Source organism: Pipistrellus kuhlii, unplaced genomic scaffold (assembly GCF_014108245.1).
Source record: "Pipistrellus kuhlii isolate mPipKuh1 unplaced genomic scaffold, mPipKuh1.p scaffold_m20_p_10, whole genome shotgun sequence".
Lineage (NCBI taxonomy): Eukaryota > Metazoa > Chordata > Mammalia > Chiroptera > Vespertilionidae > Pipistrellus > Pipistrellus kuhlii.
Genome location: NW_023425405.1, coordinates 34,191,440 through 34,214,373, shown reverse-complemented (window position 1 = coordinate 34,214,373; position 22,934 = coordinate 34,191,440). Strand labels below are relative to the sequence as shown.

Sequence of the window (22,934 nt, the reverse complement as noted above, 5' to 3'; positions counted from 1 at the left end):
TCCTAGGTATGAAAACAAAAACTTTATTGACATACCTATTTATTGACTCCAGCAGCCTTCCAGATGTTTGTATATTCTTGTTTTTGTCTTTTATCTGCTCTCAGTTTTAAATCAATCAAATATTATTTTGTGCCTGGTACAGCCATGGGTTAGACATATTTACTTGTACAAAGAAAAAATGTGATTTTTTATTTTCATTAGAAGATTTACTGTGTCCTAGAAAGAGCAGATCTCTGAGGTGGACATGAAAGTTGAAATGAAGGCAGAAACTTTTTCATTTAGAAGCTCATAATCTGGTTGGAAATGTAGGACTTGCCAACTGAATACAGTTGAGACATATTGCAAGCAGTGTCAGAGTAAGTAGTTTCAGAGGGCGTATGTATGTTTAGAAAAAGGGAGATTATCATGATCTGGCATGATTCTTGGTTGAAGACAGATTGTTGCTGGGTGTTATGGGTATGCATGATTTATAGGAAAAGGGGGTATTTTGTGTGGGCATGAGAATATGAGTAGGGGTGTGTGTTTATGTGTGTGTAGGCATGTGTGGGGCATAGATGGTTGCAGAATGAGTACAGATTTGAATTCAACAAGGAGCTGAGAATGAACTGAGAAGAACTGAGGACATGTTTTAATGATAATAGGGAACAGAATTGGGTAAATATAAGCCTGATCCTTGACGAACTTGAATGCCAGGCTAAGAATATCCTACAGAGATGAGGAAACCATTGACATTTTTTAGCAGATAATTGGCATATTAAAAGCATATTTGGGAAAGAATAATATGGAAGGTGGACTAAGGCAGAGAGGAGCTGGAGTCAAGAATACTGGTTTGAATGCCATCCAGTTGTGAGACAATTGTGTTTATATTATTTGCCATTTACTTTCTGCTTTCACAACCAGAAATTCTACTTGATCAGATTGTTTTGTTTGTTCAAATGTGGTGTGTGTGTGTCTTCCCCTGAAAACTCAAGGTTCCTTTGCCAAAAGAAAGATGACAGGTTGAGAGGTGGGTCTTGATTTATTGGCTATTTGCTAATGTGGCCATAGTCCTGGTACTGTCTCTTAGGTACTGGGTTTAAGGTACTGGATTATATGTTTAGATTGATTGAATACAAGTAAGCATGTTCTATGTTGAATTCATTATGCTCAATTTCAGGACTAATTCTCTTGCTTCTCTTTTTTTTAAATAAAATATCCAACATTTTTACAAGGCTGTTTTTCTGAATTCAATGTACATTAACAATCTCATCTAGATAATAAATCTTTGTGTCAGCAAGTATCATAATCTCACCAGATTTTATATTGCTACATTTTCATGGCACTCTAAGATAGCAAAGTAAGTCAACTTCTCAGACAAATGAGCAGTTCAAATTCCTTTGAAGTGTCAGTCAATATTGTAGAGTACCCACTGAATGAAGAATTCTTCCTTCTGTGAATTGGGAAGACATAAAATATTATATGCCTGGTCTGCCCTTATAAACTGTAGTAGAATGAAGGAGAGAGGAAAATCACAAATTAAACAGTTAACTAAAACTTAAGAAGACCCCTGAAGGAGTAACAGCCCTAATCCCATTAATTACTCTGTCCTATACACTTCATAAACATTACCTCATTTACTTCTTGTATCAGCCCTATGAATAATATTGTTAGCACCTCTACTTCTGCAGATGAGGCATCTGAAGCTCAGAAAGCTGGGCCATCTTGCTCACCTCAGGGTCACACAGTAGCAGAGCCAGCAGCATTTGAACTCGTGGGTCTCTAACATTTGAAGCAGGTGTCCTTTCAGGCTGTGCAAATTAGTTATAAAAAAGGCAAAAATGTCCAAGTTACTGTTTAATTCCAAATAAAGTGACTTGGGAAGGTTATATGGAGTCATGATTTGAAGACGACTGGAGTTTTGGGAAAGAAAGTAATATATTGTACATTAGATAAGTATCTCCAGGAGAGCATTTCAAGTCATGAAAGTGGCAGATTGGGATACAACAGACTGCAGATGTGAGGCAGTAAACAAAAATCATCAAAGTGAGAGAAAAAGGAAGATGTGCCCCTAAATTAGGGCCATGACTAGGAATGGAAATCCTGGCGGGAAATGTAGTGCTCGACAGAATGTACAATGTGACAGACATGTGCGTATTGAGATGATGGTGTCCGGTAGCACTGAGCACTGATGGGTTTCCCATGCCAACAAAGGGGGAAAGCAGATAGGGAGAAGCACCAGCATCTGTAGGTGTTTAAAAAAAACCCTCAAGTTATTCTTTAAAACTTTCTTACAGACAGTAGTAAAGCAATGCAAATGTCATGGAAGCTTCGCATACATCTTTTCAGCATCACCAGGCAGCCCTGTCATCACATCTCCCCTTCAAGGCAACCCACAGGTTGAGAAACACTAGCAGGGTTGCCTAAAACCATCCAAAAACACAGATATTTACATTACAATTCATTAATAGTAGCAAATTTACAGTTATGAAGTAGCAACGGAAATAATTTTATGGTTGGGGGTCACCACAACATAAGGAACTGTATTAAAGGTTCACGGCATTAGAAAGGTTGAGAACTACTGATCTATAGAGTCTATTGTCAGAATGGGGAATAGCCTATGGCTGTTCAGGTGTTTGGCCAGTAGTAGGCAATATCATGTGGATTAAGATGCCCTGAGCTGTCTGGCAGCAAACAATTAATTTAATGCATCTTTTTTCAGGTTTGGGGAAATGCCTTTAGCCATTCCCAACAGATGATAACATATGTGACTCAGCCCTTGTTGAGTCCCAAAATTCCATCAACTTTTGATGAAACTCTTGCAATTATGACATGCTGGAACTGACTTCCAGCAAAAATCATACTGACATGTGTATATACATATGGGGGTATATATATATATATATATATATATATATATATATATATAGTCATTTTGGTTGATGATTCAGGGTTTAAAACCCTGTAACTATTATTGTGTTCCTAGCACAATATTTCATTGGGTGCTTACAATGTTCCTTACTATGTGGTACTATTCTGTCTTTGCATTGCTCTTTGAAATGCATTTGCTTCTCTCAAAACAGTATTTATGTAATCATACTTAATATGAAAAAGAGATCTCTCTTTGCACATATTATATGTAAAGCAGGCTCGAACTAGGTTTTTTATTAAAACATACTTGTGTGGCCTTCCAGCTCACTTTAATTGCATTTAAAATTCCTTTCTGCACCTGTGCGGAAGATTGCAAACTAACATTAATAAAGTGGGCTTAGAGCAGTGCGGTATCTGAGCAGTAGGTTCTTGACAAAAGTTATTTACTCAACTAGAATTCCATTTCAAAGTTAACATGTCTCTGTGCTACTTGAATAAAGCATTCATCTGAAAACCCCGTTAGACATTTTAACCCAATTTAATTTATCCCCTGCAAGTTTAATCCCCTGCTGAAAAGAGGAGTTGCAAATTTTCCAGAGTCACAATCCACTGAAGTGAAAAATGTTTAATGACATCATAGGTACTGAGCTTCAAGAGTTTAGTTAAAAATCTTCTTCAAAATGTAAAACAGGGGGCAAGAGTTAATAGGATATTTTATGTAGTTATATTTCAATCCTATTCCAAATCTTTCTAAAGTCACTTGCATCTCTACCATTAAAGCTGTTGTATGAAATGAGTAACTTAGGCATCTCCAGGGAGTAGAGGAGGGGGGGGGGTGGGCATTTAAATTTTAAACCATAAAAGCAGATCTCTTCTGAGCTCTGACATTTACACTTCATTCAGTCATTCTGCATTTTATAAGACTCTTTGCAATCACATCAACCTAACAAAACAGATATTAGGTGCCGACCTTCCACAGCGTCATGCCCAACTGCACGAGGAAACAGTCCACAGTGCACAACACAGAGTGGTTTGGCACCCGAGTCACATCAACCCAGACTGCAGTTAATTGTGCAGCAGAAGTCTATTTATTGGTTACTGAAATATTTTTGGTCTGAGTGCCAGAGAGTGAGGATAAAAACAGAGGAGGAGGAAGAATAAAATTTGAATCCACTTAGTTTTTGGCACCCTAGAAAGCGTTTTGGTCTTCTTTATAGTCTCCTAAAAATCTAATTATTCACTTGGCAGCCATACCTCCATAACACAACTGGATAGTTGTTTTAAAATATGCAAAGCACAGATTTCAGATTTAATAGGCGATAATGACCACTTTATAGCCTGTCAGGTCATGGCCTGTTTGGCCTAGTTACAGAAAGTGCTTCACGGTTCACTGCTCCGAGCTGATGGTGGCTCCAGGCCAGCGAAGGTGTCCTTGACATAATAGAGAATAAGGGTTTCTATGGAACTCTAATGGGATTCTCTATAAAGAATAGATAAAAAAAAAAAAAAAAAAAAAAAAAAAAAAAAAAAAAAAAAAAAGAAGTTGTGGCTTGGATAGCAAACCTCTAATGGGGATTTTGGGTGTAGTATTTATCTCTCCCTGTGTCATTAAAAAAAAAAAAAAAAGGAAACAAATGCAAAAATTTATAGCAGGTTTCTTTGTAAAGTAATAATTTTCTATTCTAGAACTAGGGTTATTAGTGAAAAGCATTGTGTTTGGTGTATTACCATTTCAGTAGTTCTCTGGTTGCCAGAATGACTTGAAAAGTCACCATTTAGGCAGCTCCCATGGCCAAGGGCATCTGCCTTAAGAGCTGGGACGTGAGCCCAGGGCCTTGCTCCAGAGTCCACACTTTTAACTGCTGTGCCAAGATACTTAAAACATGCAATTTTTCCTTCATGAATTTAAATGATGGAAATTAAGTTCTTTCATACAGTTAACTGTGTGGATCAATATAGCCATCTTGATGGGTCAAAATAAACCAAGTTAAAGCAACTGCTATCAATATCTACCATTCATTGAGAAGTGACAATGTATGTGAATTCATTAGTGACAATGTATGTGAATTCATTCAATTCACATACATTGTCACTAATTCTCAAAATAATATTGGGACAAAGGTGTTGCTATATCTAATATATAATGAAATTTAAGAATTATGGCTTTAAAATTATCATTTGGCCATAAAGCACCTGCTAATACAGAACTGATTATCTGCATACCTGAGTACCTGGTATATAATGAACAGTGTGATATACTTGACAGCTCTTTTAGTGAATGATGATTCAAGTTACACTTGAACTTTAAGTTCTATGTCCAGGGTTGAAATATGAGAAATACCTCTACTTGGCTCATGCCCATTAAGAGACTGATTCACCATGTATATCCTTGTAGATAACAATAGTTATACAACCACCTTTCTTTTGGTAACAGCAGAATAATCCTGGAATTAGAAGTCAGAACCTGAATCTTTTTGCTTTCTGAATTTGTGATTCTAAGCCAGTCTCTTTGTCATTGTGCCTTAGATTACCCCCAATCTATCACTGAGTTATTGGTATCTACATCCCAGGAATGATGTTGGAGATCAATTCATTCACATAACACATTAATATATATAATATATAATATGCAATATATAATATATGATATGTAATATATAATATATGATATATAATAGATAATAGATAATAGATAATATAATAATGTTGGAGATCAATCCATTCACATAACATGTTAATATATAATATGTAATATACATAATATGTAATATATATAACATATAACACATAACATAACATATAACTTATAACATATAACATAAAATAATAGCCATGGCCAGGTGGTTCAGTTGATGGTAGTGTCATCCCCTGCACCAGAAAGTTATGGGTTTAGTTCCTGGGCAGGACACATACCTGGGTTGTATGTTTGACCCCCCCATTGGGCATGTATGGGAGGTAGTTAATTAATGTTTCTCTCTTACATCAATGTTTCTCTCTCTCTCTCTCTCTCTCTCTCTCTCTCTCTCTCTCTCTCTCTCTTTTTCTCTCTCTTTCCCTACCTCCCTCCCCCCATCATTTTAAAATCAATAAACATATCCTTGGGTGAAGATTAAATGAAAAAAATATTTCTTATTAAAATAAAAAAATATATCAGCCTCAGACTAATAAATTTAGTTAATCCAAAAAATAGGTTTAAAAACAAAACAAAAACACACCCATTAGCTTCATTTAAACAAAATGTGACATGAAATAGGCCACAAAAGAATAAAATTTAATGAATTTATTATTAAAAATAGTAAAACAATTATATATAAAGCAATTACCTAAAAATATTAAACAATCTGATTTATAAGGCTATAATTCAATACCTAAAATATTATTAAACAACCTGATTTACAAGGCTATAATTCAGTACAGTCCAATATTTTTCTCTTTACAACTATTCAAAGCATTGCTTTCTTCACTCTCAAATCAAGGAACACTTTCTTCTCTATCATCTTTGTCAATCAAATGCTCTAGAACTTTCTTATAAAATGACTAGAGGCCAGGTACACAAAATTCGTGCCTGCTCCCAGTCTGAGAGCCCTCAGAGAATGTCTAACTGACATCTTAGGCCCTCAGGGACCAGGCCTAAGCCATTCATTAGTCGGACATCCTTGGTGCTGTTGTGTGCTCGGCTTCTGGCTGAACAACGCTCCCCACTAGGAGAGCACACTGACCACTAGGAGGCAGCTCGTGCATTGAGCATCTGTCCCCTTGTGGTCAGTGAGTATCATAGTGACTGGTAGTTCCATTGTTTGGTTGATTTGCATATCAGCCTTTTATTATATAGGATTTGCAGTTACACATTACACAATCCCAAACTAAGGAACATTTTACAAATTAACTAGCCTATAACTTTACATTTTGCAAAAATGTAAAGGAAAGAAACAGAATGAAATACTGCTGAAGGATTGTGACCACTAAATGCAATGCATGACACAAGATTGAAACCCTGGATGAGAAAAATTAGTATAAAGTGTTCTATAGGGATGGTAGATGGCATTTGATATTGACTATAGATTAAATTTAAAATTAAATCAAATTAAAAATCTCTGATTTTGATAGCTATATTATGGTTATATAAGAATATAATTTTTCTTAGGAACTACTCCAGAACCTCTTGAAGTGTAAATGGGCATGATGTATTCAACTTACTTTGAAGATTAAAATAAAAAAAGCAATATACACATATACATTCATGCATGCATAGTATGCAAGAGAGAGGAGAATAAAGAGCATATGATAAACTGGATTAAATTTATGGACCCAGAAAAAGAATATATCTATGCCCCTTGTAGCTTTCTGTGAGATGGAAGTCATATCAAAATTATGCAATTTCGAAAATATGTAAACAGAAGTACTATTTTCTGGAAAGTTTCAAATTATAGTGGGTCATCCTTGCAGTCTATCCAAAGAACCAAGATTGCTTAGCAAAAGATCATTTCACTTACAAATGTATTTCTTGGCTGTTGAAAACTAACCTCCGCCTGGAGAGAAACACAATCTCACACCTTCCTTTAACACTATGTCAAACTGTGACATAAATATTTTGACTAGAAGCAAGTCAATGATATTCCTGGAATATGCTACTTAATGCTTACACATTCCAATGTCAAACCTGACATGATTGTCAGCATCTGTTGCAGCCCCTTTTACGCTGGCTTTACATGAGCACTCTCTGCTGAGAGTGACTGGCTTTCCAGGCTCATAGTGGGAGTGTGGCTCCAAAATATGAGGCCCTTATCCGTCAGAGAGTACAAAAGATTGAGGTACGCTCTTTAGAGTGACCAGACATGCAGATGGGTTTGAAGTACGTACAATTTTTGAAAATTTAAAAAACCCTCATTACTTAACAAGTGCTTGCTGATGGATTTATAGAAGAGAGAATTGGACAGACTCTTGCTTCAACTTTGCTTTAAAAAAAAAATAGGAAGGAAGAAGCCTTTTGGAAACAAATGTAAAGCTCTTGCTCTTTTAGAGACTGGGGAATAATTCCCTCTGTGTTATCATTTGCTTAACTGAAAACCCATGACAGTGTTTCCCTTGTTTTCATTCTCTGGTCCCCCAGAGCAGTTATTGTTCAGACTTAAGTGTCAGAAGGTCTGAGCAGGGGTTTGTGGACGGACACAGTCAACGCAGGGGACCCTAAGCTGTAACTGCAATGCACTGTTAGTGTCTCTGTTTTAGCGTCGGCAAGTGATGCCGGATTTCTATATACCTTCCTTCCACAAAATTAGAACTCTTTAGAAAAAGTAAGGTAGTTTCTTATTTGGAAGTTGACACCCTAATTCCCAGAGCTTTGGTGAACTCTGAAGTAGACATACAGTATCAGCTCTCAGTAAAAGGCTGGATGCCAGAAAATTTCTGCTACAGTTTTAATTCTGTCCCCAACCATCTTGGGAACTTTAGGTAAACTAGTTCAGCTCTATTGGATGCAGCTTTCTAAATCATCAAATCATTTCTAAGGTCCCCTTTAGCCTCAGATGTTTTGTGATTCTAACTCAAACAGTTATGGATTTTCACTATACAGCCACAAAGCACAAATATAATAGTCATACTATATTTATTTATACTCTAACACCCCCAAACAGTTATTTTCAACCCGTGTGCTACAAGAATTTTTAAAACATGCAATACCTGACTATTTTGTTGGGGGCCATTACCTCTTTTCCCAAAGGAAAAAAAAATGATAACAGCCAACACGATAGCCATCCAGTATGAATGAATCAAAATCGTACCTATGTTTTTTTGTTGTTGTTGTTGTTCCATGGAATTATTTTTATGTGTGCCATGAGATGAAAATTGCTGCTCAAAAATATGGGCCTTTAAGACTCATATTTTTAATAGCATTTAAACTTGTACTGTTAATGGACACTTTTACAACTCAAGTCTGAGCCTTTGCAAACACATCCATAAAATTCATTGTATTGCTTCACATTTATAAAACCCCACTGCATTTTCAAAGCAAATGGGCATTTATGCAAAGAATAGTGCCACATATGCCTAACTCCCTGTTACAAAGCTATTATTATTATTTGCTAATACAAATGTCCACTTGAATAGGGCAGATAAAATGTCCCTGGAAAGTCTGACAGTTTTTTTTGTTGTTGTTGAAGAAACCCCTGGTGTTAGATACCCATAAACATTTTCCTTCATTACAGTCGTAGGATCAAATTTCTGGAAAGTCTCAAAAGAAGACCCGGAGGATGGCACTAAATTTTGCCACGCAAGAGACCACCCTCATCATTAAGTTTTCTGATGTTTGTCAAACTTCCAAAGTACACTTATGTTCATCTAGGCATTTTTGTTCTTATTCACTTTTCACTTTTATTTAATTAAATGAAAACACATTTATTTGGAGATTTTTGATGTAACATTCTTGACTGGTTATAATGGTCCATAGCAGTCACATAATTGTACTTTCCTAGAAAAATATCACATTTTCTCTTTCATCACTGTGCATGTTTACAGAATTACATGAAGTCTACATGAAAGCTTATAATATTAAACAAGTTCATCTATGCAAGAAAATGAGCTGTTTCTCTGTGGCTGAAGCAAGTTTATCTACAAAGGATATCATTATGTGTGGGTAGGCTGTCTATTCAAACATGCATTTATTCATTCCACTGATATTTGTAGAGCGCCTACTTGGAATCTGGCATTTTATAAAGTGTAGTAAACAAAAATCATAACGAGTGTATTACATGGATCCACCATGAAGATGACAGTTTCAGGAAAATAATGTAGGTAAATAGATGGTAAATAGAGACAGAGATAATAGCATTACTTTTATGAACTAATAGAGTAGGTTGCTCTGAGAGGATCAACAATTCTTGCTGCAAAGTTTAAGATGGGCTAGAGCAGTGGTCGGCAAACTCATTAGTCAACAGTGCCAAATGTCAATAGTACAACAATTGAAATTTCTTGAGAGTCAAATTTTTTAAACTTAGACTTCTTCTAATGCCACTTCTTCAAAATAGACTTGCCCAGGCCATAGTATTTTGTGGAAGAGCCACACTCAAGGGGCCAAAGAGCAGCATGTGGCTGGCAAACCACAGTTTGCCGACCATGGGACTAGGCTATTTTCTAAATACATAAATTTAAACACTTTGTCCCTGCACACCTCCTCTGTTAGGAATCAAAGCCTCAATTACAGCTGCTCTAGTTGGTGCTGCCTTCTACAGAAGCTCCTTGAGCAAAGCAGCTTCTTCCTGGTCTTTGCAGCCCAGAAAAGTGGGTTCCAGGGCCTTCACCAGTCAGCAGTTACACAAAGGCTCTGGTCCATCTTTTCTCAAAGAGCTCTGAGACCCTTAATGACAATTCTGTCTGACTTCAGAACCATGGAGTAGCTGTCAGATGTCCTAGCTGTGCCCTCTAGTGGCAGCAGGAGTATTACCCAGCTCTTTTGAGAAGGGTAATTAAACTACCTCTCCAAGTTTGCAAATAAGCTCCTATAGAGACCAACCCTGGGAGGAAAGTACCCTAATAGACTGCCCCCTGCCAGTTCTCCTATGATGGCTTCTATCCACAGTGTTCACAGCAGTCCAAATGACTAATGCTGTGATGTCATTTTAAAGCCCATTGCTAAGTGAAATAAGCCAGTCAGAGAAAGATAATTATCACATGATCTAACTCATTTGTGGATTATAAGGAACAGCATAAACTAATGAACAAAATTAGATTCAGAGATGTAGTATCATCGAACAGACCATCAAACCTCAGAGGGAAGGCAGGGAAGGGGGAGAGGGTTGGTATGCAAGAGGTCAACCAAAGAACTTGTATGCATATATAAACATTAACCAATGGACACAGACAATGGCGGGGGGTAGGGGGAAATGTAAAACTGGGTAAATCTGTAATTGTGTTTTGAAAGAATAAATTAATTTGGGTTATGTGGAATAAAAATTCTTAATTTCTCATCAATATTAATTTATATGTCAAAAGTTATGTGTATATTTATTGTTTACAAAGTCGGGACAATATTTTCATAGGCTGAAAAGTTCTCTTTCTTAGTAGCAGAAACAATAAGTAATGGCTCTTCACAAGGCATATTTTTCTCCCTGTGGTTATAGTATTTTTATTTTTATTTTTTTGTTAATCCTCACTAAGGATATTTTTCCACTGATTTTTTTTTTTTTGAGAGTTGGAAAAGAGAGGGAGGGAAAGACAGAAACATTGATGTGAGAGAAACACACCAATTGGTTGCCTCATGCACAAGCCCCAACCAGAGCCCAGGCTAGGGAGGAACCTGCAACCAAGTAAATGCCCCTTGACTGGAATTAAACTGAGGACCCTTTGGTCCACAGGCTGATACTCTATCCATTGAGTACGGTACCTACAGGAGAAGGAATAAAAGCACAAACTAATTATTATGGTTATACAAACTTGTGAGAAGCCCCATTACCCATGAATTCAGACCCGTCTCCAATACAACAGTGTAGGGAACAGATGGTACCCTATGTCAGAAGTGAGCCAACCTTCATGGGATTATAAGAGTCCATAGGGTAAACATCTAAAATTCTTAGCCATTGTATGATTCTTCAAACTGGTAGAAACATGGCTATGTTTCTAGTTCTTGAGGATGACATGCAATGCCCAAGCTGGTCAAAATGTCTTCTCCTAAAGTCGTTACATTGAAGATAAATTATTGCCCACATTTGCCAATACTGAATGGTAACACAATCAGTGTGATCTCTACCACCACCTCCTGGGAAAGATGACCACAGGGTTTGTTACAGTTACCCTAATTTCCACCTCAGTTTGTTTAGATTATCTGGGAAGATGTAATATCACCACGCAGAACACAGAAAGAGAATAGCAGTGTGCTTTCTGAAAGCCCTGATTTCTTTTCTATCAGGGCTTCATCACCTAGCTAAGCACAGTAGCTTTCATGTGTTGAACTCATACTGTTTTCCATAGTTCATATCTAAAATATTTTTTTAACTTCATGAAAATTCAATGAGTGAAGTGTCATCTCTACTTTGTAGCCGGAGAAAACGTGGCCATAAATGGTTATTAGGGACAGAGGAGCCAATTTTGGATTTCGCCCTGTGATCTCTAATGCAAAGCTCATTCTCTTACTTCCTTTGAAATACAGCCATCCCGCACCTCCCAGGTGAAGGGAGAGGCATGGAGTTTCTTTTCTGCTTTTCCATTGTTAATGCTGTTCCTGGAGCACTGCTTTGTAGCAGAAGGAAATGATGTATTTTTGATGTATTAAAACACCAACCCATTTCCTGTGGCTTATCATATATAATACAGGCACTCCAGGTATTGCCAATGAAGTGCAGCTTCTAAATTTGTAAGAGGGAAATCTCAGAGGGCCAAATGTCCTCCCCTCAAATCTTAATTGTGACTAAAGTATCAATGAACCTTCACTATTGAAACAGATGTACTAAGAATGTAAACCATACAGACAATTTATTGAGAGCTTCCTCTATGCGAGGTACTCATTCCTCAAGTTAAAAAAAAAAAGGCATAATATAGGAAAAATATCCCTCAAAGAGTTTATAGTCCTCTTGAGGAAACTTTATGAAAAAGAGCCTATCATATCTAGATGCTTCTATGTGCTTTTCTCTACACTAGTTAAGAAAGGGAATAGAGAAAGCATGAGCACAGGTAGCCCACCTTGTAAAACTTGACAATGCCTGAAATAGAGGAAATCCTAAAATTGCAGAGAGAGAAATATAACACAGAACAAAGTAAATGAAAAGATGACTGGATATTATACCCAGTGTAAGCTTATTGGCAATAAAGACATTTTTAGGCATGAACAATTCATATAGTTTGTCCCCTATGTACTCTTTATAAGATAATCACACAATCTGTACACCCATAAAAATGAAAATCCAACTCAAGAGAGGAGGGAATGAGGTATCTGAAATAGCAATGAGCAGAAAAACTAATGGCATCAAGGCTAAAATATAACTGTAGGTAGCCTGGCTGTGAAACAATGTAGTGATTAAGGATCTATCACAAAAGGTACACCAAATTATAGAAATATGATACATTCATACTATAGAATTCTATATGCCTAGTTAGTAAATATAATATTGATTGGAAACATATAAAATGTAATTTATAAAATATGACACTATTTCTGTTAAATATTTATATATGAAAACATACTGAAAATAGAAATAAAGTATTAATATTGACAAGTTCTGGAGAGAGAGGTGGCTTTGCAAAGAGAGCAGGGGCTGAGGATGAAATCAGGCTTTTATTTTTTACTTTATATCCTATAATCTTACCTAATAATAGACCAACATGTAAATTGACCTCTACTACACCACCAGCCAATCAAGAGTGATATCCAAATTAACCCAACAAAGATGGTGGCTAATTTGCATATACAGGCACCATGTGACAGGGGTGGGACACTTGCATCATCATCATAGCAATGACACAGGTAGGTGTTCTGCCTCATCTTTAGGCAGCTTGGGAAGGTGGAACTGGAACAGAAAGAGGCAGCTCCTAAAGCTAAAAGAGGCAGCTTAGGGCCTGAGCAGAAAGGGGCTGGGCTGGAGTTGAAAGACAGTGCTGGCAGCCAGGGAAAGGAAAGCCCATTCTAGCAGGAATATCCATGCATTGGGCTTCTAGGCCTATATAATAAAATACTAATATGCAAATTGTCCCCTCAACCTGGAGTTGACCATGAGTTTGTCCAAGGGGTGGGGCCGGCCAGCCAACCAACCTCGGCCCCTCCCCCTAGCTGGCAACTGTCCATGGTCCCTCCCCCTGGCCAGCCCAGCCTAATCGGCTCCAATCCAGAAGGGCCAGCCAGACCCCACCCATGCATGAAATCCTGTACTGGGCCTCCAGTGTTTTAATAAGTGTGAAATTTGGGATTCAGGTTGTAGATTTTTCTCATGGGTCTTTGTCAGATGAAATTGAAGAATAAATTTGTGGACTAACAGATTTCTTGTATAAAAATGTAGATGTTTATTGAAAGCATATACAAAACTCCATCTGGTTAGCGGTATCCCCAAAGGGGGCCTCCCAAATGGGAAAGACCTGCTCTCATTCCCCCCTCCTCTCTCTTTCTCTCTCTAATGGGGAAAAAAACCTAAACAATTTGAATCTACTGATTTATAAGTGCTAATTTGGGACCCTCATGCTTTCCTCATTGATCATTCTGCCACATAGTATTAGTTTCAAAGCTCAAAGCCCATGTGGTATACCCACTCTCTCCCCTCATCTTGCAACATTCCTCTATCATCTGTGAAAATATGTTTCCTTCTTCCCAATATCCTGTGACTTTTCTTTATCCTCTGTGAATGTATGTCTTCTTCCCCCCTTATCCTGTGTCATTCTCTATCCTTTATGTAAGTAAGATAAGCATTTGGCATCTCCAAACCCAATCTATGCATTTCTCTTTCATGGACCCTCTCTCAATTGTTCTGGCCAGAGATGTTTAATTATCCCTTATAGCTCTCCCAGCTGCTCAGGTGAGGACTACTTTTAATTGCTCAAGCCAGAGATATCTCTGTTCTTGGTTTATAGCTGTTTTTTTAAATTTCTCAGGCTAGAAATGCTTCCATCTTTCCTGGACCACTCCCCCCTCCCTGTCTGCCTCATTAAGTTAGCTAACTAACCCTTATCAAGTGTGTGAATGTGGAACTGCATGATTTAAATTATTTTTTAAAATAAAGAACATGCCCCATCGAGTAACTAAGAAGAAGTTCTTTTGCTTACCAGCAGTGATCTTCAACAAGCTCTTTTTGAGCTTTCATATTGCCATATATAAGCTGAAGACAACAATGTTGACCTTAAAGTAGTGTGTGTGTGTTTGTGTTTGTTTGTGTGTGTGTGTGTGTGTGTGTGTACACACATTAGCATGTGATCCAAAATAAAAACAGAGCCATATGCAAAATGCTAATTGCAATGTCTGGAATGTAATGTGCCCTTAACCAGTAGCAGTTAATAGTATGCAACATATATTCAACATAGTGAATCACAAAACTGCCAAAATGATGTTGTAATCATAGAGCAAGGCCATTTTGCATTTTGTTGATTAGTTAGTTATTCACTGATGAGAGTTATTATTTAAGCTTCAGGTTGTTTAAAATTTTTGTTTGGCTTCAAGTATTCATACAGTTGATGAAATAAGTACATGATTTTCAAAGCAATTCGAGATTATTTATATTAAACAGTAATAGATTAACAGTACCATGTGCAAATTGGCAGAAATTACAAGGCATCTTATTGCTCTCTTATAAAAAAGGTACACAAACACCTGGAGGTACATGTAGTTGGAGAAAGTATATGTAAAAGGAGTGCAATCCTATATAATTGACCATCATTCCAACACACAAGATGGCTGCCCCCATGTGGTTAAAGATGGCCACCCCAATTTGGACACAAAATGGCCACCACAAGATGGCCAGCAGGGGAGGGCAGTTGTGGGAAACCGGGTCAGCAGGTGAGGGCAGTTAGGGGTGATCAGAACTGCAGAAGAGGGCAGTTGGGGGCAATCAGGCCAGCAGGGGAGCAGTTAGGTGTCAATCAGGCTGGCAAGGGAATGGTTAGGGGGTGATCAGGCTGTCAGAGAGAAGCAGTTAGGGGCAATCAGGCAGGCAGGCAGGTGAGTGGTTGGGAGCCAGCAGTCCTGGATTGTGAAAGGGATGCCTAAACGGGCAGTGGGACATCCCTCGAGGGGTCCCAGATTGGAAAGGGTGCAGGCTGGGCTGAGGGACACCTCCCCATGCATGAACTTTGTGCACTGAGCCTCTATTTTTTATATAAAATATCATAAGGCCAGGAGCTTAATTGAAGTGGTAATGAAGATGAGGAGTGATTAATACCCAAAAGTGGTGTCTTTCAACAATATTTTAATAGCTACATATTGATGTTATGATTCTATACCTATGCTGAAAATATATTGGTATTAAAGTATGGCCCTCAGACATAAAAAGGAATTAGATCAAAGTGTGGCAACACTTCCAATATCTCATGGTAGTCTTTCTCCCTAGTCCTATACACAGGTCCTGTCCCAGACATGCCCTTCATGTTACATGTCTTTGTTTATGGTGGAAAGAAATTACCTATCTAGCAAAGTTTAAACACACACACACACACACACATATATACTTATATACTTAAAAAAAAAAAAAAAAATATATATATATATATATATATATATATATATATACCTCATCATGTTAAGAATCTTTATTTTTCTCAGTGTTTCTAAAATGATGAGAGAAGCAACACATATAATTTGCGGAAATGGTCTCTTTGAACCAGTGAGCCAGCTTCTTAAATGGGCATTGGCCTCTTCTGACATGGAACATTATATTCAGTTAGGAAGGATAGCATATTTGGTGTTTTTGTTATTATAAAGAAAATTATCATTAATTGTAGAAAAATGGTTCACAGTTCTTGGCTCTTTCGGAATTACTTAAATTAGAAGTTGTCAGATTTTTCTTTGTACTCATCTTTATGCCATATCCTCCCCAGTTTTGTTATCACTCATATATACTGACATCAAAGGATCTTTAGGTACTTTTAAAAGAAATTCTCTTAATATGTTTGTAAAATCAATGGCATAGGGTGTTCTGGGCACAGTGTTTTCTTTTACAATGATATTATTTATTCAGTGCATATTTATGTGCTTCAGAGACAAAAGTTCTTAAGATGTGAAGCAGTGTGATGGAATGAGAAAGGCAACGATTCCTGATTGCATCTGTGAGCAGATTTATCAAGATAGTTGTTCTTCTTTCCCAGCTGGCATTATTAGCTCTTTACCACTGTTCAAAGTCACTTTAATAAGGTGGATTTTCAAAAGTCAAGGTTCTTCTTTTTTAAGTGTATTTAGTATTAGACTTTTACTTGGAGTTTAAAGAAAAATATCTTGGCCTAAGCAGGCCTAAACTGGCAGGTATCTTGCGCATACCTGCCTTTCCTCTCCCACTCCTCTCCCCCTCGCCCCCACCATCTTCCCATGGTTTCAACAATATTATTTTCCTTCAATTGTTCTCTTTTGTTTCTACCTAACTTGGCACCTCTTCTGCTTGTCCTCAAAGCATTGACATTTTTTAACATGTCATCCTTGCCTTCTTCTCTATATCATGCTCTATCTATACAGTACCATCCACTCCAACATTAACATCACCACCTTCTCATTTCTCCAGACTTTTGGGCCCATCTTACAAACATTCTTTTAAATAGCCTTATCAGAATGACTTGCAGTCACTTCAATGTTCAATGTCCCCTTGATAATTTTATTTTCTAGCTAACTTGTTCTGTATCCCTTATAGTATAAGCAAACACATTTACTTTTTCATGTTCCTACTTAGCCAATATATTATCAAGTTGAGTTAATCCTACCTCTAAAATATCTTGTACATCCATTTCTTTTCTTTCTCTTTTTCTCTGTCTTAGTTCAGGCTCATGGACTTTCTGAAATAAAATATTGCAATTAGTTATTCTTCAAGTCCTCTTCCTAGCAACCCACCCTTCAAAGTCCAATCAGTGATTCTTCTAGAGCTAGAACAGCCTACTTAAAAACAAAATAGAACAAAATATGGTGATTTCCCATTACTTGTAAGATAAAGCTTAAATGTTTCTGCAGAATCTGCATAATTTGACCTCAGGGTACCTTATTCAAGTTCTATTGACTTCTTGCAAGTTCTTTCTCTGTTTCTCTCCTTATCAGTGCTCCCCAAGGCTCAGAGACTATTTTCTAGTCTCAAGTTTGACATGTTCTTTTTAGCTTGGTTCTTTTGCCCAGTTTGTTCCTTTTACTGAGAAGAACTCCTCTGATCCAATCTCTGTCTACTTAACCCTTAAACCTCTTTTATCTTTCAGGTCTGAGGATATTATTTACTGCTAAATATCAACCTTTTAACTCTTACTGTGCCTCCTACAATGTTGTACATAGTATTGGTCACATCACTGTTATTTGCTGAATTGATTCTCCCATTAGACTGGGACATCCTTGAGGGCAAAGACCATGTCTTATTTATCCTTATATTTCTACTAGAGGCCCGTTGCATGGCATTCATGCAATAGGTGGAGCCAGGGGGAGGGGGTTCCTGGCAGTCCTCTTGCAGTCCAGGACCTCTCTGGGGATGTTCACCTGCCAGCCTAAGCAGGCCTAAGCTGGCAGGCCAACATCCCCCAGGGGGTTCTTAGCACTGCTGCCATGGTGCTCCTCCTGTGGGAGCCCTGCTTAGCCAGAAGCTGGGCATGCTGCTCCTTAATGCTGCCTTGCAGGTGGGAGAAGCTCTCCTCACTGCTGCTGTGCTCACCAGCCATGAGCCTGACCTCTGGCTGAGCCGGCAATCCTCCTGTGGGAGCACAGGGACCATGAGGAGGGGGGCAGCTCCTGCATTGAGCGTCTGCCCCCTGGTGGTCAGTGTGCATCCTAGTGACTGCTTGTTCTGCCTTTTGGTTGTTTTATATATTAGGGTTTTATTATATTTATTTATTATTTTATTTTATTTAATGCAATTATATTTATTTATTTTATTTATTTAATGCAATATTAGCAAACCCTCACTATGTAGTTACTGAATTAATACAACAACATAAATTGGGGCTCTGAAAGGGTCTGGAAACTTTCCTATGGACCCTTCCTGTTTTTTCGTGATTGATATTTTTTTTTTTAGACATTGCCCTGCTCCTCTCCTAATCTAAGTGAAAGAGAGAATACGAATGTTTAAGACAGTGTTGGTAACAGCTGAAACCTGTTCTCATTCTGTACCCAAACTGAGATGTTCCAGAGTGTTTTCTTGACTGTTGGCACTACTGGAAGCCTTTCACATCATCCCATTGAAGGCAAATAAACCCACTGCATCTGGTCGTTAAATAGTTTAATAGCTGAAGTTATGCTCATCCTTTAGTAACATAAGTTTTACCATCTACTCAACCTGTCATATATATTTTGGTTGTCATAGCAGCACTTTCAAGAATATATGCTTTCTTTTTAATTGTTTTAGGTTTTGGCTATGTAAAGGAAGATTTATTTTAGAAAAATATTAATATGTTTGCACTCAAGTCCTATTTTAAGTAATTCATTTACATAAAATATTACCCAGTGGGATTCAGAGGATATAGTAGATAGTAATCTAATGTTGAACACTTAACATAGTTCAGGCACTCTCTGTCTTAATGTTTTAAATGGAGTATTCTGTTTATACTCACAACAGCTCTGGTAAGGGCTGGGAATCATTCTCCTATTCTTTCAAAGAGAAAAACAGAAGCATAAACAAGTTAAACAACTTGCCTACATCATACATCACAGCCTGAATTGAGATTCAGGCAGTCTGACTCTGGAGCTCACACTCGTAATTACTACAGCTATGGAGAGTATAATTTAGAACTAAATTTCTATGCTACCTGAAAACCAGAGGTTTGTCTGCCTGCCATAGTCTTATAATTCTTTCAAATATATTGGTTCTTTTTCCTTGAAATCATGTCTCCTTCTACATTTTTTTTCTTCCACCCTCTCAAATGCCACTGGTAGAATTTCCCTTTAATTCCCTTTTGCCTCCTTCTTTGGGACAATTTCATTACTGCTTTATGAGCCAGTGAGTGCACCATAGATGTACAGCCCTTCTAGGTTGCCAATTATGTATGGGATATTGTGTATTAGATGTTTTCATTTATGTCTTTTTTCCTGAACCACATTTTAAAAACCCTTAAGTTAAAAAAATTATGTCTTATACAATATGTTTCTTATTTATACTAAATGATAATAATGATAATATTATTTTATTTTGACCTGTTAAAATATACTAGACTCTCTGCAAAACTAAGTTTTCTGACATGATTGTGACATGGATTAACAAAAGTCTATAGGATGTTGGTTGACATATTTCAGAGAGTCATATAGTTTTAAAGCTTATAGTAATTCTGAAGTAGAAAAAAGAACTATAAAACGTTATTTTAAAAGTGTTTAGATTTTGGTGGTAAGAAATTATAACTTTAGTTTGATTTATGTTTGAATTCAATTTGCTTTATTCATGTTAGATGAACCTGTGACCTATCAAAGTCAATGTTTTTACAGTCTTTTCATCGTGCTTAGTGGTGGCTTTCTTTTTTCCTTTTCTTTTTTTAATGGGCATACACCTCATCTCTTACATCATTATGTAAAACCAGAAGTGGAATTTTGTTACATACTAATAAATATTGGCCAGATGCTGAAGGTACTTTAAGAAGTGTCATCATTTGATTTTACGTCTCTGAACGGGCTTTGATCTGTGGGCTGGAAGTTCAGACACTGAGATGTAAATGCCATTTTCTGTTCTGTTTTCAGGTCACATGTGCCAATTTAACAAATGGTGGGAAGTCAGAACTTCTGAAATCGGGAAGCAGCAAGTCCACACTAAAGCACATATGGACAGAAAGCAGCAAAGACTTGTCTATCAGCCGCCTCCTGTCACAGACTTTTCGTGGCAAAGAAAACGATACAGATTTAGACCTGCGCTATGACACCCCAGAACCTTATTCTGAGCAAGACCTCTGGGACTGGCTGAGGAACTCCACGGACCTTCAAGAGCCCCGGCCCAGGGCCAAGCGAAGGCCCATAGTGAAGACGGGCAAGTTTAAGAAAATGTTTGGATGGGGTGATTTTCATTCCAACATCAAAACAGTGAAGCTAAACCTGTTGATAACTGGAAAAATTGTAGATCATGGCAATGGGACATTTAGCGTTTACTTCAGGCATAATTCCACGGGTCAAGGGAATGTATCTGTCAGCTTGGTGCCCCCGACGAAAATAGTGGAATTCGACTTGGCACAGCAAACCGTGATTGATGCCAAGGATTCCAAGTCCTTTAACTGTCGCATTGAATATGAAAAGGTTGACAAGGCCACCAAGAACACACTCTGCAACTATGACCCTTCAAAAACCTGTTACCAGGAGCAGACCCAAAGTCACGTTTCCTGGCTCTGCTCCAAGCCCTTCAAGGTGATCTGTATTTACATTTCCTTTTATAGCACGGACTATAAACTAGTACAGAAAGTGTGCCCCGACTACAACTATCACAGCGACACACCTTACTTCCCTTCGGGATGAGGGTGACCGGTGACCGGGAGGTGGATTGAGACTGAAGCCTGAGGAGTTCAAGGGCATATGACAGGGCTGTCACCTCAAAGAAGAAGGTCACACCTGTTGCCTGGAATGTGTCTACACTGCTGCTCTTGTCAACTGGCTGCCAATACGCTAGTGGAAAACAATTCGATGTAATTTCTGCCCAGTCAGCTTCATCTCTCAGTATAGTTGTAAATCATTGTAAGTTTTCAAGCCACCCTTGAAGACACGCTCTCACATATAGATGTACACACATACACACACACACACACACACACACACACACACACACTGAACACATTTCAGCTGGCATTTGTCATGACTCCTGTTCAGAGGGCTTGCATTGTCTGACTCATAATGGTTCAGGATAAAAATATCATCAGGCAAAAGGATTAACTTGACAGTGGATGGTTTCTAACACTTGCTGTTGTGGAAATCCCTTTTCAAGTCTTGAGCACATGCTAATCAATAGTCCCCATTCATGCATACCTATTGCTTGGAGTAGCTGTACTGGTAAATACTACTGTAGGAGTATATGCTTGTTAAAATGGGAAAAAATATGTCTTTAGAGCTCAGTATTCTTTATTTTATGAACAACAACAAAGTGTAGTAACTTTTCTCCAGCATACAGTAGGCACATTCAAGGTGGTACAAGTTGGCTCTTTTTTCTATGGAGGGAGCCTGTTCTCAGTAAAGATGAGCCGACATTTGGAATTTACATGTGGGCAAATACTGGAATACAGCTTTCATCACCAACCATTGGACTTCTTGCAAAGTTGAGACCAGCTAAAGCTGCTTAAAACAAGTTCTGATCATTCTATAAGAAAGGAAATGCCTGACAGACACCATGTAAGTTATAAGTGTCTGTCTTATCTTTACTACACACACATATTGTAATAAATTCAATATCCTAGTCTTCATTTGTATGAATGGTTTGTATTGTACATAGTTTAACCAAGTGTTATTTGAGCTGCTTATTAATATTAACTTGTACTTGTCTCTCTGCTTGTTATTGGTTAAAAGAGAAAAAATAAAGGATATGAGGAATCCATTTTATCAATGTAGCTGTGAATTCCATTACAAAAGGAAAGTTAATGTACAAAGCATTTATTCAGCTCAAGTATTGTTGACAGCTATACATATAAAACATTACAGTCTGTCTGTATTTAGATATTTTATTTCTGGACAAAATGAAATGTACATAAAAATAAAATGCTTAAAGTTGAGTTTCAATATGTGCTTGTGTAGGATGATGATTTAAGTGGTTCTGACCAGAAGAATGTGTTGGAATACATGGTTTTGCATTTTATATCTCTAAACTTGTACAGAACTATCTAACCTGCTATTAGTTTCCCAGTCAAAACAACTTAGGAGTTTCCATCTCAAGGCTGGAAACCAATTGTGGCATATGGCATTGCATATATTTTTGCTTTACTGTCACGTTAATTATTCAAGAATACCAAAAAAAATCAATGAACACAAGGAGATCATTGAGATCTCTGAAATTAATTGCAACTAGTTGAGCTTTTTCTTGGATGGGGTCTTTATTTAGCAGGGGGATTGAGAGTAAGGTAATGTTTTTTCTTTAAAAAAAAAAAAGTCAAGGTGTCTGAAAACTGTGGCTGATGTTTACTGTAATGACTCAGCTTTATCTATATAGCAGTGTTTATGGACATTAAACTTTTTTTTTTCTTAAAAATAATTACTCTATACAATCCCAGCAAAATAAACAGAAGAAGAAATATGTAAGGTAACTTGTTTTTAAAGGCACAAATTGGGGAAGGTCAACTAAAGAAGCTGGATAAAGAACACTTACCCGGTCTCATTTCCCCTTCATGCTGCATAGAAATAAATGTGTTTTCATGTAGAAAATAACAGAAGGTACTACAGGGGACCCCCAAATCACAGAGTTCTAAAGTAAGAGCTCAGTAATTGATTTAGCTAATGAGAAGCTTCAACAACAAATTAAAGATAGACCATCCTGTTAAATGTCCATCTCTCAAAATTT

General features: G+C 37.5%; 1 protein-coding gene across 1 annotated transcript in view; it reads left to right on the top strand.

Annotated features, from left to right (window-relative positions):
* Positions 1 to 22,161, top strand: part of NXPH1 (neurexophilin 1) — a 263,161-nt gene extending 241,000 nt beyond the window's left edge. Inside the window, exon 3 of the mRNA XM_036429321.2 lies at positions 20,150 to 22,161. Within this exon, the coding sequence (XP_036285214.1) occupies positions 20,150 to 20,911 (762 nt within the window). The 3' untranslated portion in view covers positions 20,912 to 22,161. The remainder of the gene's footprint in view (positions 1 to 20,149) is intronic.
* The last annotated feature ends 773 nt before the right edge of the window (positions 22,162 to 22,934 follow it).